Raw genomic sequence first — 18,307 nt, 5'->3', positions numbered from 1 at the left:
TATTTCTCTCCATTCACTTATCTTCTTTAATTTCTTTCAGCAATGTTTTGTAGTTTTCAATATACAAGTCTTTCACATCTTTTCAGATTTATCCCTAAGTATTTTGTAATTTTGATGCTACTATAAATGGTATTATTCTTTAAATTTTAATTCCAATTGTTTGTTGTCAGAATATAGAAACACTTTTTTTTATATTGATCTTTGACCCTACAACACTGCTAAACCTCACATATTAGGTCGAGTAATGTTTTTTGGGGTTCCATCAGATTTTCCGCATAGTCAATCATGTTGTCTGAAAATACAGTTTTACTTCTCCCTGTTCTTACCTTATTGCCTTGGCTGGCACCTCCAGTACAACATTAAATAGAAGTAGTGAGAAGGGACATTATTATCTTATTCCTGATTTTAGAGGAAAAGTGCTCATTCTTTCTTCATTAAATATAGTGTTAGCTATAGATTTTTCATAGCTATCCTATATCAGTTTGAGGAAGTTTCCTTCAATTCCTAGTTTGCTGAAGGTTTTTGAAAATCAGAAATAAAATATGTGGTGACAGAAAGAAATCTAACTATGGGTGATGAACACACACACATACATGTATGCCTTACTGTTAAAGTATACAGCTAAAACTTACTATACTTTGTTAACCAATGTTACCATAAGAAATAAATAATAAAAAAATTAATAAAAAATAAAGCATGTCTAAAACAAAAAAAATCAGAAATGAATGTTGCATATTGTTCATTTTTTCTACATGTATTGAGATGATCATATGGTCTATATTTTTTAGATTATTAATATGGTAAATTACTTTGATAGATTTTCAAATGTTAAACCAGCCATGATATTCTGGGAATAAACTCTACTTGGTCATGATATATAATGATTTTTACATATATCTTTAGCTAGACTTGTTAAATTTTAGTTAGGATTTTTGCATCTTTGTTCATGTGGGATTTTTTTCCTATAATGTCTTCAATCAGGTTTTGCTATTACAGTAATACTTTATAGAAAAAAGTATTTTTTCCTTTTCAATATTTTGTAAGAGTTTATGCATAATTGGTATTTATTTCTTCCTTAAGTGTGGTAGGATTCAAGACTGAAACCATCTGGACCTGGAATTTCTTTGTGGGAAGTTTTTACTACAAATTCAGTTTTGTTTTGTTTTGTTTTGTTTTTTAAAGATAAGGGACTATGGAGGTTATCTATTTCTCTTTGAGTAAGCTTTAGTAGTTTGTGTCTTTCAAGAAATTTGTCCATTTTATCTTATTTGTCATGTTTATTGCCATAAAGTTATACATAATATTCTCTTGTTATTTTTTTAATATCTGTAGCATGTGTAATGAAGTCATTGCTCTCATTTCTGATATTCATTTGTGTTTTCTCTTTTTTTTCTGGTCAGCCTGACTAGAGGTTTATAAGTTTTTAATGAAACCAACTTTTGGTTTCAGTGATTTTATCAATTCTTTTTCTAACTTGTGTCTCCACTGATTTCTGCTCTCATCTTTATTATTTTCTCTCTTCTACTTACTTAGAGTTAAATTGTTCTTCTTTTTATACTTTTTAAAGGTAGAAGCGAAGGTCATTGTTTCTATGATAGGCACTTAGTGCTATAAAATTTTCCCTAACTTTAATGGCATCACACAAATTTTGATATGCTGTGTTTCCATTTTTAGTTAAAAATAGTTTCTAATTTCCTCTTGATTTCTTCTTTGATCTATGAGTTATTTACAAATATGCTACTTTGTTTGAATATTTGAAGGTTTTTCCAGAAGTCTTTCTGTTATTGATTTCTAATTTAATTTTAGTTGTATAATCTAAATCATTTTAAATTTATCAAAAAAATAGTTTTATGGTGCAGAATATGTTCTATCTTAATAAATGTTTAATATGTATCTGTAAAGAATATTTATTCTGCTATTATTGGGTGCAGAACATTATAGAAAAAATGCTTTTTTCTATAATGTCAATTAGATTAAGTTAGTTGATAGTAATCTTTAAATCTAATATTTTTTCAAATTTTCTATTTATTCTATTAGTTATTGAAATAGAGGTATTGATATCTCTAATTATAATTGTGGACTTCTCTGTTTTTCTTTGTAATTCTATCCATTTTTGCTTTATGTATTTTGAAACTCTATAGTGGGTGTATAAATGTTTAGGATTATTATATCCTTCTGATGAATTGATCCCTTTTCACTGTGAAATGACTTTTCGTATCCTTGAGATTATTATTTGCTCTGAAATTTTCTTTGATATCAGTGCAGCTACTCAAGGATACTTTTGATTGGTGTTAACATGAGATATCTTTCCCTATCTTTTTATTTTTAACCAATTTATAACTTTATATTTAAAGTATGCTTATTATAGGTAATATATAGCTGGGTCTTGCTTTTTTATCCAATCTAACAACATTTTAATTGGGGTATTTAGATTATTTACATTTAGTAGTTATCTTTTTGCTTGTTTTCTGTTTGTTCCATTTGTTCTTTGGGGTTTTTCCCTCTCTTTTTTTACCTTCTTGTGGATTAATTTAATCTTTCTTATGATTTCATTTTATCTCTTTTGCTGCCTTATTATATGTAATTCTTTATTGTGTTATTTTAGTGATTATTTTAGAGTTTATGGTATATATCTTCAACTTATTAGTTGACCTTCAGATGTAGTATAAGAACTTTACAATAGTAAACTATCAATTTTCTTTTCCTATTTGTGCTATTGTTATCATGTTTTACTTTTATGTGTTATAAACCTCAACCTATGTTGTAATTTTTGCTTAAATTATTTCCTAACGAGCTTTAAATGAAAATAGCAATATCATATATTTACCCATGTTTTTACCATTTCCATGCTGTACATTCTTTTGTATAGATCCGGATTACTTTCTGATATTATTTTTCTTCTGCCTGAAGGACTTTCTTTAACATTTTTTGTAGTGTGAGTTACTGATGATGAATTCTTTCAGTTTTTGTATGCATAAATAGCATATTTCACTTTCATTTTTTAAAATGAAATTTAAAAAATTATGGTAAAATATACATAACAAAATTTATCATCATAACCATTTTTAAGTATAGAGTTCATTAGTGCTTTAAGTATATTCACGTTGTTATGCAACAGCTCTCCAGATCTCTTTCTATCTGGCAAAATTGAAACTGAAACTCTGTACCCATTAAACAACCTACTCTACCCTACCCTCTCCCCATTCTACTTTCTGTTTCTATGAACTGACTACTCTAGGTACCTCATATAAGTGGAATCAAAAGGCGTTTGTCTTTTTTTGGCTTGTGTCTCTCATTTAGCATAATGTTCATTCATGTATAGCACGGGTCAAAGTTTCCTTTCTTTTTAAGGCTGTGTAATATTCCATTGTATGTATATACTCATTTTATCCATTCATCTGTTGATGGACACTGGGTTGCTTTTACCTTTTGGCTATGAACATTATTGTACAAACATATCTTTGAGACCCTGCTTTCAATTCTTTAAGGGTATATATCCAGAAGTGAAGTCACTAGGTCATATGATAATTATATTTTTAAGTTTGTGAGGAATTGCTATACTGTTTTCCACCACAGCAGTACTATTTTCTGTCCCCAAAAGTTTCAATTTCTCTATATCCTCCCTGGCATTTATTTTGTTTTTGTTTTTGTTTTTGATAGTAGCCATCCTAATGGGTATGAACTGATATCTCGTTGTATTTTTCATTTGCATTTCCATAATGCTTAGTTATGTTGAGCATCTTTTCATGTGTTTATTAGTTGTTTGTATACCTTCTTTGGAGAAATGTTGATTCAAGTCCTTCACCTACTTATAAATCAGGTCATTTCGTTATTGTTGTTGAGTTGTAGGAGTTTTTTATATATTGTGAATATTAACCCTTATCATATTTTTGATTTGCAAATATTTTTTTCTGTTCTATGAGTTGCCTTTTCACTCTATTGATTGTGTCCTTTGATGCACGTTTTTTATTTTGATGTGATTCGATTTACATATTTTTTTCTTTTCTTTTCTTTTCTTTGTTGTTGCTTGTGTTTTTGACATTGTTATATCCAAGAAAACCATTGCCAAATCCAATGTCGTGCAGTTTTCTCTCTATGTTTTCCTTTAGGAGTTTTATAATTTTAACTCTTACTTCAGGTCTTTGACCCACTTTGAGTTAATTTTTTTTATATATGGCATAAGGTAAGGATCTAACTTCATTCTTTTGCATGTGTTATCCCAGCACCACTTTTGAAAAAAACTGTCTATCTTTTCCCCCATTGAATAGTCTTGTCACCCTTGTTTGACCATATGTATCAGTCTGTTCAAGCTACCATAACAAAATACCACAGACTGGATGGTTTAAAGAACAGACATTTATTTTCTCATAGTTATGAAGGCTAGAAATTCAGAATCAAGGTGCTAGCATATTCAGTTTCTGGTAAGAGCCCTCTTCCTGGCTTGCAGATAGCCACTTTTTCTCTGTATCCTCACATGGCCTTTCTTTTGTGCACAGGTAGAGAAAGAACTCTTAGGTATCTCTCTTTTCTTATAAGGACAGTAATCTTATTGGATTAGAATCCAATCCTATGACCTTATTTAAGTTTTATGACCTCCCTAAAGGTCCTATCTCCAAACGCAGTCACATTGGAGGTTAAAGCATCAACATACTTTTTTTCATAACATCATATATGCAAGTGTTTATTTCTGGGCTCTCTAGTCTATTGCATTGATCTGTATGTCTGCCTTTGTGCCAGACATTCACATTGTCGACTGTTATAGTTTTGTTACATGTTTTGAAACCAAGAAGTCTGAGACTTTCAACTTTGTTCATCTTCTTTGAGATTGTTTTGGCTATTCAGGATCCCTTGAGATCCTATGTGAATTTTAGGATGGATTTTTTTATTTCTTAAAAAACAAAATGCTATAGGGATTTTGCTGGGGATTACATTGAAGTTATAGGTCACTTTAGGTAATACTGTCTCCTTATTGATATGTCTTTCAATCCATGTACACAGGATGCCTTTCCATTTATTTATGTCTTTTTAAATTACTTTAAACAATGTTTTCTAGTTTTCAGTGTACAAGTCTTTCACCTCCTTGGTTAAGTTTATTCCTAAGTATTTTATTCTTTAAAAAAAATTTTTTTTTAAGAGTTTATTTGAGCCAAACCTAACAAATGCCAGGGAGCAATATCTCAAATGCTCCCAAGAATAACAGTTTTGTAGCTTTTATGCATTTGAAATTAAGGAAGAAAGCAAGGCAGGAATTGGATTACAGAATAGTTAACAAGATTACGTGCTCTCTTGAGTGTGGTTACTGGCTTATTGTAAAGGTGTGTTAACCGTAATGCACAGAAACAATGGACAGAGGTTGCTTAAGGCAAAGATAAACCTTTTACTAAAAGGTTATGTGCCTGGGGCATGACTACTCACCATGACCTGCCCAGTTAGGAATTTATGATCAGTTCACCCTGTGAGGTTACTTTCCATAGAACCCCTTTTTTGGTCCACCATACCACCTTTTGGTCATAAATCAATAGGAAGGATGCATTGATTACCAACTTGTTAGTAGTCATGGTCTCATGGTGCTATTCCTAGAACTCCTCCTAGGCTCATTCCTAAGAAATCTCAGTATTGATGTCTTGTTGACCATTGAGGATGGGGCAATGCTGTAACCAGAAAATCTGAGATGGGGCCAAATGTTTTTCTCAAAAAGGGAAGGGCAGGTAAATGGAAGTCAGTCAGGTCTTATGGTCTTCTTTGTGAAAAAAAAAACCATTCTGGGTCATTTCTATCCTATGGACTATTATGATCCAAATCTTGCCTCCTGTCCCATTTTTCTGTATTTGACATCTAGTATTACATTTACGTAAACCATGAAAAGAGTATTAACAGTTATCTTATAAATGTTTAATAATATAAACAGTTGGACTGTATATAAAAAAGAAACAACTATAACTATTATTATGACTATTATTATACCGTTAAAAGACAGGCAAAGACAAACAAAATAGATTCTGAGTTAATTATCAATCCATAGGTATATAGGCCTCGTTGATATCTTGGGATAGCTGTCTGTCTCTGGTATTGGTGACTTCTCGTCTTTGAGGAGTCTTTGGTGTCTGTAGACAGGAGTAAATATGCATTTGCAGTTAGGTACCCAATAAGGTCTCTTCCAGTGAAGTTGGAGAGTGTCTTGTATTTGATATTCTTTCCAATAAACAAAATCTCCAGGTGGCAGTCAATGATCTTTAAAGTTTCTGTCTCCTGGGCTTGCTGTGAAATGAAGCAGTTGCCAACTTGGCATTTTCTTTAAGTAAATCTGTCAAACCTTAGCAAGAGTATAAGATACCTCTTTTCAATAATGTCAGCTCGTAAGTTCCTTCATCTAAGTCCAGCTTAAATGCACTGTGATATATGAAGGAATGCAAAAAATAAAAATAGGGAGCCAAGGAGCAGGGAAAAACAATAAGCTGTCTTAGGTTTCCCATAGCCCTGATTATTTCTCGAATTTATAACCATTGTTTATTGTTTACACACACAATATACCCTAGAAGTTTTCCTACATATATTCTGAAATTTTAACAAATAAAACCTCAATATCTAATGAAAACTAAGAAGTAATCAATTATTATTCTCTAGTTTGGACATTTTATAACCTCTAGAGACATGTTTCATAGACATAAAAGTCAATTATTAACATGGACTTATGTTAATAATTAAGCTAGCTTTTATTGACTAGGGATTAATCTTAGATCATGTGAACTTGAAAAGCATTTGAATTAGTTCTATAATTCTGAGAATTTTAGAATAACCCTTTCTTATAAGCAATTGCCTTTAAATTAATTTTAACAATACCATCGAAAGGTAGAAAATTATCTCACCTTAACAGAATACATATATAAACAAGCAGAGACAGACAGAGAACAGTTGTATTCAATTTTTGTTTTGGGGCATTTACAATTTATATCTATACTAAGTCAAATTCCAATGACCTTTTAGAATAAGAACAGCCATCTTTAATACTTCGAAGAATTGGACTGACACTTAAATGAAATCAGATATTGATCCATTTATCTAATCCTCTTTTTGAAGCTTTAAGAGACTAATTAAATGTTTTCCATTCATTCTACCTAATTTTATAGCCAGCTTTTTCTAATCGTGAATGCAAAAATTTAGACGTATCAAAGGATCCCCAACTCTATCCGTTTTAGTTATAAATGAGAGGCTTACTGTGGTGGGTTTTGTTGGCCTTAGAAGCACAATTTCCTCTGTTAATTTTGAAATCTATAGAGTCTGAACAAATGTTTAGGGAAGCCAGCCCTTACATGCATATCTCCAGATGAGCCAAAGGTAGTGGATATCCCTATTGGACTGCTTTATGCACTAGAGGGAATTTTTCCTCAGAAAACTTCACAAAGACTCTTAGTCACTCTAAGAATACCAGAGCAAGAGCCAGCAAGAGCTTACCGGAAACCCTTGAGACCACAATGCTTTCCAAGTCATTGGCCATTCTCTCAGGCCCCTCTCTCAAGGTCAACTCATTCCGGGGTGCCCTGCCCTTTTCCCCAGGGCTTCCGCCAGCTTCTCTGGGATGGGCTGCCTTACTACAGTGGATGACTCCTGGTGCCCAACTCCACCACTCCAGATACAGAGATCTGAACAACTATCGTCACCCCATTTGGTATTTCGGTTGGGGAGGCATGTGTTTTTTCTCTTTCAGAGCTAAAAAGAGTTCAGTCTCTTATTTAACCAGCAAAGATTTTGTTCAGACTCTCAGTAAGCAATCCAAATAAAAGGTTAAATTAAAGCACAATCTCCCCCACAACCCAGCCCTTTTCCTGACTTATCTCCTTCCTTTTCCACCTTGAGGATTTTATAAGAACAGCTCAAATAAAGTCATGGCCCTGCTACTTAAAGCAAGGAAGCCTGTAATTCTGAGAGAAACTCACCCACATTCATCTGATATGAAGTGGGGAGCTGGTGAGGTACAATGGGCCCCTATTGGTACCTAGCACTGTGTCCAGGTCCACAGGATGGTCCTGAATGGGCTTCTTCAGATTCCTGCCAACTTCATCAAGTAAATATCGATGTAAGAGACATCTAAACCCGTAAAGAATTTTTACAAGAGAATATTAGCGCCGAACTGATGACATATGCTGGGGAATAAGATCTCCGATGTTCTCCAGTATTTTATTCTTTTCGATACTATTATAAAGATTTGTTTTCTTAATTTCCTTTTTGAATTGTTCATTGTTAGTGTCATAGAAACACAACTGATTTTTGTGTGTTGATTTTGTATCCCGCAACTTTACTAAACTCCTTCATTGGTTCTGTTATTGGTTCTAACAGCTTTTCCTTTTTGTATGGAATCTTTAGGTTTTTATACATGTAAGATTGTGTCATTTGTGAACAGAGATAATTTTATTTTAACCTTTGCAGTTTGAAAATTTTTGTTTCTTTTTCTTACCTAGTTGCTCTGACTAGGACTTCCAACATTATGTTAAATAGAAGTGGACAGGTGAGTGGGCATCCTTGTCTTCTTCCTGAGCTTTTCACATGTCTTTTATTATATTGAAGGTAGTTCTAATCCCAGTTTGTTGAGTGTTTTTATCATAAAATGGTTTTGAATTTTGTCAAATGCTTTTTCTGCATCGATTGGAATGAGCATGCTTCCCTGCCCCCTCCTTCATTCTGTTAATGTGGAGTATTACATTGATCGATTGTCATATGTTAAATTATCATTGCATTCTCAGAATAAATTCCGCATGGTGTATAATCCTTAGATTTTTTTTTTTTATATTGGCCGTGTCTACTTAATCTTTTGAACATACGGAACATAGTTATTACTGTTTTAGTATCTTTGTCTGTTAATTCTAACATCTCTGTTCATTCTGGGTTGCTTTCGATTGATTTTTCTCCTCATGAGTCACAGTTTTTGCTTCTTTGCATGTCTGCTAATTTTTTTATTGGATGCTAGACATTGTGATTTCTGCCTTCTTGGATACTTGATATTTTTATTTTCCTGTATATATTCTTGAGCGTTGTTCTGGGATGCAGTTAAGTTAATTGGAAATAGCTTTATCTTTTCAAGTCTTGTTTTTAATATTTGTTAGCTAAAAGTGATGCAATGGCCAGTCTAGGGCTAATTATTCTCCAATACTGCATCAAGATCTTTTTGTGTACACTACATAATTTCCCATGAATCATGAGGTTTTCCAGCAGTAAGAAAGAGCACTATTTCTGGTCCTGTCTGAGCACCAGACCAAAGATTCTTACCTCTAATCCTTTCGAGTGATTCTTTCCTCAGCTTTGGGTAGTTTACTCACATATACAGGATGATCAATATTCAGATGAATACTCACAGGGGTCCCTCTGCAGATCACCAGAGTTCTCTGTGCATATCTCTCCTCTCTGGTACTCTGTCCTGTGAACTCAGTACTCTTCCTGGATTCCTCCTTACTGCACTGCAGCCTAAAAATTCTTGTAAGACATTAATCTAGAATATTGATAGGGCTCACTTCCTTTGTTTCCTGTATCTGGAGATCAATGTTCTTTATTGACTTATTTCCAGTATATTTCACATATTTTGTGCATTTTTGTTTTTTTAGTAGGAGAATAAATCCAGTCCCTATGACTCCATCTTAAATGGAATCAAAAGTATATATATATATATATATTTTTTTATGGTGACATTGGTAATGAAACCCAGTAAGTTTCAAGTGTACAATTCAACAGTAAGTCATATATATTGTGCATTGTATGTTTACCACCCATAGTTAGATTTCTTTCTGTCACTACATATTTGACTCCTTTTACCCCATCTACCTTCCCCCTTGCGCACTGGTAACCACTAGTCTATTGTCCACGTCCATGAGTCTCTGTTTGTCATGTGTGTTTGTTGCTTCTAGGTTTATATCCCACATATAAGTGATATCATGTGGTTTTCAACTTTTTCTGTCTGGCTTATTTCACCTGGCATGATTATCTCAAGATCCAGCTTCTTTATCCAATCATCTTGTAGGACACTTCGGTTGCTTCCATGTCCTGGACACTGTGAATAATGCTACTATGCACATCAGTGTGCAAATATCTTTTGGGATATATGTTTTCAAGTCTTTGGAGTAAATACTCAGTAGCGGGATTGCTGGATCATATGGTAGATCAATGCATAGTTTTTTGAGGAATCTCCACACTGTTTTCTATAGTGGCTGTACCAATTTGCAGTCCCACTAACAGTGTATGAGGGTTCCTTTTTCTCCACATCCTCTCCAACACTTGTTATTACTTGCCTTGTTGATTATAGCTATTCTAACAGGTATGAGATGATATCTCACTGTGGTTTTGATTTGCATTTCCCTAATAGCTAGCGATGTCGAGCATTCTTTTATATGTTTGTTAGCCATTTATATATCTTCTTGGGGGAAGTGTCTGTTCAGGTCCTCTGTCCATTTTTTTAACTGAGTTGCTTGTTTTTTTGTTGTTACTGAGTTGTATGAGTTCTTGGTACATTTTGGATAGTTGGCCTTTATTAGAGGCATTGCTTGCAAATATATTTTCCCATTTGGATGGTTGTCTCTTTACCTTGTTGATTATTTATTTATTTATTTGCTGTGCAGAAACTTTTAGTTTGATATTGCATTTATTTATTTTTGCTTTTACTTCCCTTGCCTTTGAGGTCAAAAGTATAAAATCCTCTTTAAGTCCAAGGTCTGTGAGTTTAGTTCCTATGTTTTTTTCTATGTAATTTATTGTTTTGGTCTTATGTTCAGATCCTGAATGCATTTTGAGTGAATTTTGGTATGTGGTAATAGACAATAGTTTAGTTTCATTTTTTTGCAGGCTTTTCAGTTTTCCTAGCACCATTTATTGAATAGGTTTTCATTTCTCCATTGTATGTTTTTGGATCTTTTGTCGAAAATTATTTGCCCATATAAACATGGACTTACTTCTGAACTCTCAATTCTGTTCCACTGGTCTGTGTGTCTGTTTTTCTTCCAGTACCATGCCATTTTGATTACTGTCACTTTGTAATATAATTTAAAGTCAGGCAGAGTGATGCCTCCAGCATTGAATTTTTATTGATAGTAAACTGAATTACCTAGCTCAAGGTGGGGATAGGAAAAGGAAAAATACTAACTAATGAGTTTATTATAACTTCATTTATATCTTAAGGTATATATTATTGACAGTAGGAACAATTTATGAACTATAACTATCTTCTATACTAACCATGTTTTATAACTTCCTGAAATTACCTAAAATATGTTTCACAAACCCTGACATCCATGCAAACTAAGGTTTAAGAATTACTTCTAAAAGATAAACACAGCTCAGTATACTTTTGGTAGATTTTTATTTTCTTGGACCATAGATCTCAGAAGCCTTCAGGTGACTGAAAATTCAAGAGAAGGAAGGAAGTATAACACATTGAAATTTAAGTGAGGATGCTCGATTTTAGCCCAACTAGGGCATTAATGGGCTTTGTACCTGACAAAGTGTTTTAAATATTGTAATAGACAACCTTTACTGCAGGGCACCCAAATAGATAGATGAAATGAGAAGTTGATGCATGTTTTTTTCTTAATCCGCATTGATTCTCTTTTTAAAGGAAGATTTATATTTCTAATTTCAGATTTTTCTTTTTCAAAAAGGGGAGAATTGAAATATTCTATTTGGGAAAACTAAGGTGAATTAAAAACTATAAATGTTATAGGAATTTTTAAAAGAGGGGTTGTGATAAGAAGTCTGCATAAGAAGTCAGGATTGCAGTAGTCACAAATGACTTCAATAAGGAGATGAGACTAGATATGTCTTGAAAGATGAGTATGATTTTAATATATGACAAAGAGACAAGACAATATTTCACACAGCATTTATGACATATTAAAACATCATAGGCACTAGGGTTCACTGATCCTTAATCCTTAGGCTTTGCTTTTTTTAAAAATTTGGTTGAGGTGTAATTGTCATACTTGTAAGAGGCATTGCTTTGCTTGGGATTAAAATGAGGAGCTAAAAATGGTCATGCCTAGATAAATGATAAAACATCTCTTCCATTTTCCCTCTTTTCTTTCTTCTTTCAAATTTATGTTTTAAGTTGCATTCAAATACATTGCATTTTTTAAAAGTCAAGTGTATGTCAACAAACATTGTGGGAAGACAGCATGAGGACCTGCTCCCCGGCGAAACTAGTGAAAATTATTCACACACACACACACACACACACACACACACACACACACCTATAAATCCTCTAGAAAGGGTCCTAGGGCATACAGCAAATAAAGAAACATCTATTCAAGAAAATCAATGAATATTTTGTAAGAAAAGTGAGGTTCTATATTATTTAAACCAAGACTACTTCCTCCCTCCCCTCCCCCAACTCAGTCAGGCAGCAACTCTACTCCAGACGGGTGCAGCCAAGAACAAGGGTTCCCTTCCCCCCATCCCCAGTCAGAGTTTTCTTTCCAGGAGGAACAGAATGTTGGCATTTTGCACGCTATGCCCAAGTCCCTGTTGCTATGGCCAAAAGGTGGGGATGCTCTTATGGTTCCCAGTCCCCACTCATGGGGGTAGAGGGACTATGTTGGATGTGGCACTGCTGAGAGTACTGGGGCCCCACTTGCCCTTGCCCCAGCTGTAAGGTGGTGGCTCCAGTGACAGGGGAGGCAATCCAAGAAGACCTCAAGCTACCATCTCCCCTTTCACACAGAACACTCCTAAGACAGAAGTTTATGATTGTTTCCACCACAGCTCCAGAGACCTGGCCAAGAGGTCTGGCTAGGGCATTAGGCCATAAAACAGAGAGTCTGCAATCCCTTTCTAAAGAAACTGGTTTCATTTTCAAGAGTGTGGAGAAATTCAAGCCTAGAGGCACTTTAAAAAATAATGACGTTTGTGGCAAAAGGCAATTGGGAGGAGATTTGTAGAACCAATGAAGATACAGGCTAAACTGTAGACCAGCTAGTTTTCAGAAGAGAAGCAGGGAAAGAAACAAGTGGGAGAAGCCCTCCTGGGAACAAAACGAATATCAAACATTGACTTCTGGAGCTATTCCTTCAAAGGAGCCCACCTTTGAATTAGTCCCTAGAGCAATTTATGGTCCAGGACATGTTTGAAAATAATAGAGCAATCAGCCAGCAATTATGGACCTTAACAGCTGGGGTATCATCAGGGAAAGAGGCAAAAGAGCTCTGCCAAAGCCACCGTCATCCTAGAGTGACTGTGGGCATACCCAAATCTGCACCTCCCTGGGAAGCAACATCAGAGGCTTCATACTGTGCAGTGTTGGGTTTGGGGGAGGGGGAGATTGAATTCTTAAATAATCTAGCCATTTGCTAAACAGGTAAACAGGCAAATAACAATAACGAGCCTGGTGGAGGGTTGGGGTGTCTCTGTACCCAGAGTTGCTACAATATATTATCTAAAATGCCTAGTTTAAAACAAAAAGAATTATAAGACATGCAAAGAAACAGGAAAAAAACAGGCAACAGAAATTGCCTGTGAGAGTGACAAGATATCAGATTTAACAGAAAAAAATCTTTAAAATAGCCATTACGAATATATTTAAATGACTAAAGGAAACCATAATCAAAGAAGCAAAGTAAATATAATGGCAATGTCACAACAAATAGAAAATAGCAATAAGTAGAAATTATAAAAAAGAATCAAATAGAAATTCTTGAGTTGAAAAGTATGATCGCTAAAATGGAGAATCCCCTGGAGAGGTTCGACGGTAGATTTGAACTGGCAGAGGAAAGAATTAGTGAACTTGAAGGTAAATGACAATGGTTATGCAATCTAAGGCACAGAGAGAAAAAAGATGAAGAAAGATAAGCAAAGTCTCAGAGAAATGTAGAACTCTATTAAGCATACCAACCAAAATATCATAGTGGAAATATTGGAAGGAGAAGAAAGAAAGGAACAGAAAAAATATTTGAAGAAATAATGGTTGAAAAGTTCCCAAATTTATTGAAAAACTCTAACCTACAACCAGTAAGCTCAACAAACTTCGATTAGGATAAATTCAAAGGATCCACAAAGAGACACTGCATAATAAAAGTGCTCAAGTAAAAGACAAAAAGAAATGTTGAAAGCAGCAAGAAAAAAAAATGACTCCTCACTTACAAGGGAATCCCAATAAAATTAATAGCTGGTTTCCCAGCAAAACCAATGGAGTCTAGATGGCAGGATGACATATTTGAAATGCTTTCAAAAATTCACTGTTAACCAAGATTCCTATATCCAGCAAAGCTATACTTCAAAAATAAAGGCTCAGATTCTCTCTTAGTTCTGAGTCGTTGGAGGTGACCTCATAGGAGACATGCCTATTTGGATGTGCCAGGGGAACTTAGCCACACCATTTCCCAAGCTGTCCTCATCCTCATTTTCCCCACCCCAATCCTAATGTGCTTTTGCCTCCATGTTCCCCACCTCAGTGAATGGGCCACCCTCCACCCAGCTGCTCATTCCAGACTCCTTCTCCCACAGTCCCAACCCCCAAGTGCAAAAGCACCCCGCGACATCCTTCTGTTACCTTGCTTCACCTCATTTTCTTCAACTGCCTCTCAACTCTTCTGCCTGCCCCCATTCTCACTCCCTTTCTGATCCATGGTACCCACAGCAGCAAGAAATATTTTTCTAAAATGCAAATCAGATCACATCCCTCACAAACACACACTCCCTCAAGACTCTCCAGGTTTCCCCATTGCCTTCCAGAGAAATGTTCATGTAGCAGGTGGCAGGTAGCAGGGAAGGCCCCTTCCTTTTCTGGTCCCTGACAGTGCATGTAGCTTACCCCTCAGCTCAAGCCACACCAAACTTGCTGTTTCTGAAATAGTTTTTGCCTTTTTCTGTGCCTCCCTGCATGTTGTCCACTTTGCCAGCAGTGAAGTTCCTCCCTTTTCTGCCCAGTTAATACCCATACCCTTTAAGACACAATCTCAAGGATTGCCTCTTCTAGAGAAGCCTCTCCTGATCCTCAATCCGAGTTAGATCTTGTTGTTACATCTTGAGGATACTGGACCACCTTCTCCACAACATTTATTACCTTACATTGTAGTTTTTCCTTTCCTAAAAAAATTTTAAAAGGCCTTATTCATTTGTTTTTTCATTTGTCTAGCTTCCTCACTAGAATGCTTACCTGTGTATCTCTAGTACCAAGCTCAGTCCCCAGCACATAGTAGGTGTTCAGTAGATGTTTGTTGAGTGAACATTGAATGAATAGAATGTACCAGAGGAACTCGACAGGAGATAGAAAGAGAAGTTATGTGGTTATTAGAGTGACCCAGGAGGGAGGTGACAGGTCCAAAACCAAGGCTGGGACAGCAGGGATGAGGAAAAAATGGGATTTATAAAGACGTTGCCTTGAAATCTGCAACACAGGCTTAAACCACAACAATAAGCCTGTGTAGTTTGGGGCCCTGTTTTGTGTGGGTGCAAGAGGGCAGCCGTGGGTCGTGGCTGCTCTAGAAGCTGCTCTGTGAGCGGGCACAAGTTGAGGGTTAGTTGGTGGGGACAGGGAAGTATCAGTGCACCTAGTCGCTGGCCAACACTGCCTCTCCCACCCGACCTGGGACCCATCAGGGCCTGGGGTGCAGCAAGAGGTTTGTGAATCAAGAACTAAACTTTGGAGTCACACAGTGTAGAGAGGATAACAGGGAATCAGGTATGAGAATATTTGGAATGAACCTTGAAAACACTGTGCTAAGTGAAATACACCAGACACAAAAGGACAAATACTGTATAATTCTGCTTTTATGAGGTACTTAGTGTTGTCACATTCATAGAGACAGAAGGTAAAATGGTGGTTAAGAGAGGCTGAGAAGGATGTTTGCACCGGGGCCCAGCCTATTCCAGCCTTGGGCCCTCTGTAGTAAACATGCCCTAGACAGGGTCTGCTTGTGCCCTAGCCATCTCCTCATGGTTGGAGGCAGCCTCCAAAATTCAGGTGTAACCCAGGTTGCACCTGGAGGTCTGCCTGCTGAGTCTTCACCTCTTCAACGGTGGTTTTTCGTCAAGGCGCCTTTGCCCTGGGCAGAGAAGATAGTGAGTTTGATCCATAAACTTTCCTCCATTCTACTCACTGCTGGCTGAACCCTGACTTGAGACAAGTCTGGGTCAGACCCAGGGAGCAAAGCAGGGAAATTCCCTTACTGGGGGCTTGGAAGGACAGACAGGGCATCCGGGGAAGGGTCAGGGAGGATTCCAGGCCCTTGAGGAGCCATGCTAGTTTTTTAACTTCAGAGAGACAAATGTCCCAGAGAGAAGCCCAGAACTGACTCTATCATTATTCCAGATGGAGGAGCTTCCTAACTCCCACGAGCCTGACGCCCACAGGAGCACCCTTTTTGCCACCTTAAAGCACAGCTGCAGCTGAAACAGCACAGCCGACCTAGAAGCTACATGAGGAGTATCCCAAATCAGCGATGCCCTCATTCCCAATGCTGTGGTCACCCATGGCTAGTTAGGTCAGAGCAAGGACCAGACCCTATGTCCCCATCCAGCCCATGGCCTGTCCACATGCCATTATTACTCTGAGCTTCCCCATTTATATCTAGTGACTTGGGGAATTTGTCTAAAGCTGGCTCTGCCATCTTGTCATATATATAAAAATCTCCACGATTTTTTTTCTACAGGAGCTCCTCTGGTAAAACAAGGATAACATGAATAGCAAGATGTTCTCCATTTGGGTGGGCATCTTTTCTATCCTCAACACCATCCAGTTCCTCATCTTTGACTTGAATGAGATTGTCCTCCTTGACTATGAGGATCAGTTCTACATCTACAAGGACATAAACTCTGGGATAAGCTCTTGGGTCTTAAGGTACAAGAATGTTATCAGCATCAGCCTATCCACCATCACCATCATGGTCAGCGCCTTGCTCCTCTATTGTGTCTACAAGAACAACTACATGGGGTTGCTGTGCTATTCCTTGTGGATCATCACCTACGAGTCCATCTGCTTCACCATAGTCCTGCTCATCAACAGTAACCTCAAAGAACATTTCAAGGAGCTGAGTTACCTGCACTTGATTTTCCAAATCTCCCGCACGTTCCTGCACTTCTTCTTTCTGACCTTTATCATCAAGTATATGTACATCCTTTATAAGGACCCCAGGACTTCCAGCAAAGCAGGCCGCCGCAGGTGCTCCTCTGTCACCACGATGGACTCATGGCCAGCTGTTGGGATGGGAGCATTGTGGCACAAGCTAAGCTGAACCGTGCCAGAAAGAAGAGAGAGAGGGGGACAGGGGATAGTGCTCCCCAATGATGGAGTCTCCCTTTTCCTGGCCACCCTCTGTTGATTCTGCTTGCTGTTTTGGGGTTCTCAAGCTTTGTGCATTTAAGAATGTCAGGGGGAGGGGTGTTGTATGGATCAATTATTGTGCGTGTGTCTGTGACTTGTTTTAGCTTTGAATTATATACTGCTTTTGAGCTTACTTAATCATCTCATTGGCGTATGCTGTTGTCTCATGGTCCCCTCCTCTCTGCATGTCTTCAGTTCCTAATTTTTCTGTTGTGGATTGCCCACAGATGCCTAGTTCTGCTGAGTCCTTTTAGAGCAGTGCCGTCCATTAAAATTTTCTGTGTGGATAGGTATGTTCTGTCTCTGCAGTGACCACTAGCTACAGGTGGCTATTGAGCACTTGGAATGTGGCTATTACAACCCAGGAATCAAACTTAAAATTTGATTTGATTTTAATTGACTTCAACATCAGTAACCGTATTTGGCTGTCTCATAGCTACTACATGGGAGAAAACAGTAAAGTGGGGCCTCATTTTACCCCTGCCCAGAACCACTAAAAGAACTCCTTTCCAGCATCATACGTCACTTTGCTTTCCTTGTACTTTTCTGAAGGAAGTTCCTCATGTTGGTTAATAACATGGCAAGAAGAATCCCCTTCAACAAAGCTCCAAAATTTCTCGCTTTAAGCAATCTTAACATTTTGGACTGGATAATTCTGTCTTGTAAGGGGGCTGTTCTGTGCATTGTAGGACGTTTAGCGGCATCCCTGGCCACTGCCACTAGCATCCCCCACCCTTGTGACAACTAAAAATATCTCATTGCTAAATGTCCCCTGGGTGGAAAGTTTCCCCCAGTTGAAAATGATTATTTTAAGGCGATACGACCCAGCATTGAGAGCTGGTACATCACTACTGTTAACTGAAAGCCCTTTACACTCACCACCTTGTATGGTTTTGATCCTAATGTTTCCATTTTATGGTTTGATGAAACTGAGACTCAATATGCTTAAGTGATGTTATCAAAGTCACATAGTAGCAAAAGCAAGATTTGAATCTAGATCATCTGACTTCATAC

At 36.8% G+C, this 18,307-nt stretch overlaps 1 protein-coding gene across 1 annotated transcript in view; it reads left to right on the top strand.

Moving 5' to 3' along the window:
* LOC118600295 (transmembrane protein 217-like) overlaps positions 1–17,604 on the top strand; it is a 41,332-nt gene extending 23,728 nt beyond the window's left edge. Inside the window, exon 2 of the mRNA XM_016152690.2 lies at positions 16,623–17,604. Coding sequence (XP_016008176.2) covers positions 16,650–17,204 — 555 coding nt within the window. The 5' untranslated portion in view covers positions 16,623–16,649 and the 3' untranslated portion in view covers positions 17,205–17,604. The remainder of the gene's footprint in view (positions 1–16,622) is intronic.
* The last annotated feature ends 703 nt before the right edge of the window (positions 17,605–18,307 follow it).

The sequence above is a fragment of the Rousettus aegyptiacus genome, unplaced genomic scaffold (genome assembly GCF_014176215.1).
Source record: "Rousettus aegyptiacus isolate mRouAeg1 unplaced genomic scaffold, mRouAeg1.p scaffold_m13_p_1, whole genome shotgun sequence".
NCBI classification, from domain to species: domain Eukaryota; kingdom Metazoa; phylum Chordata; class Mammalia; order Chiroptera; family Pteropodidae; genus Rousettus; species Rousettus aegyptiacus.
This window is presented reverse-complemented; position numbering and strand designations above follow the sequence as displayed.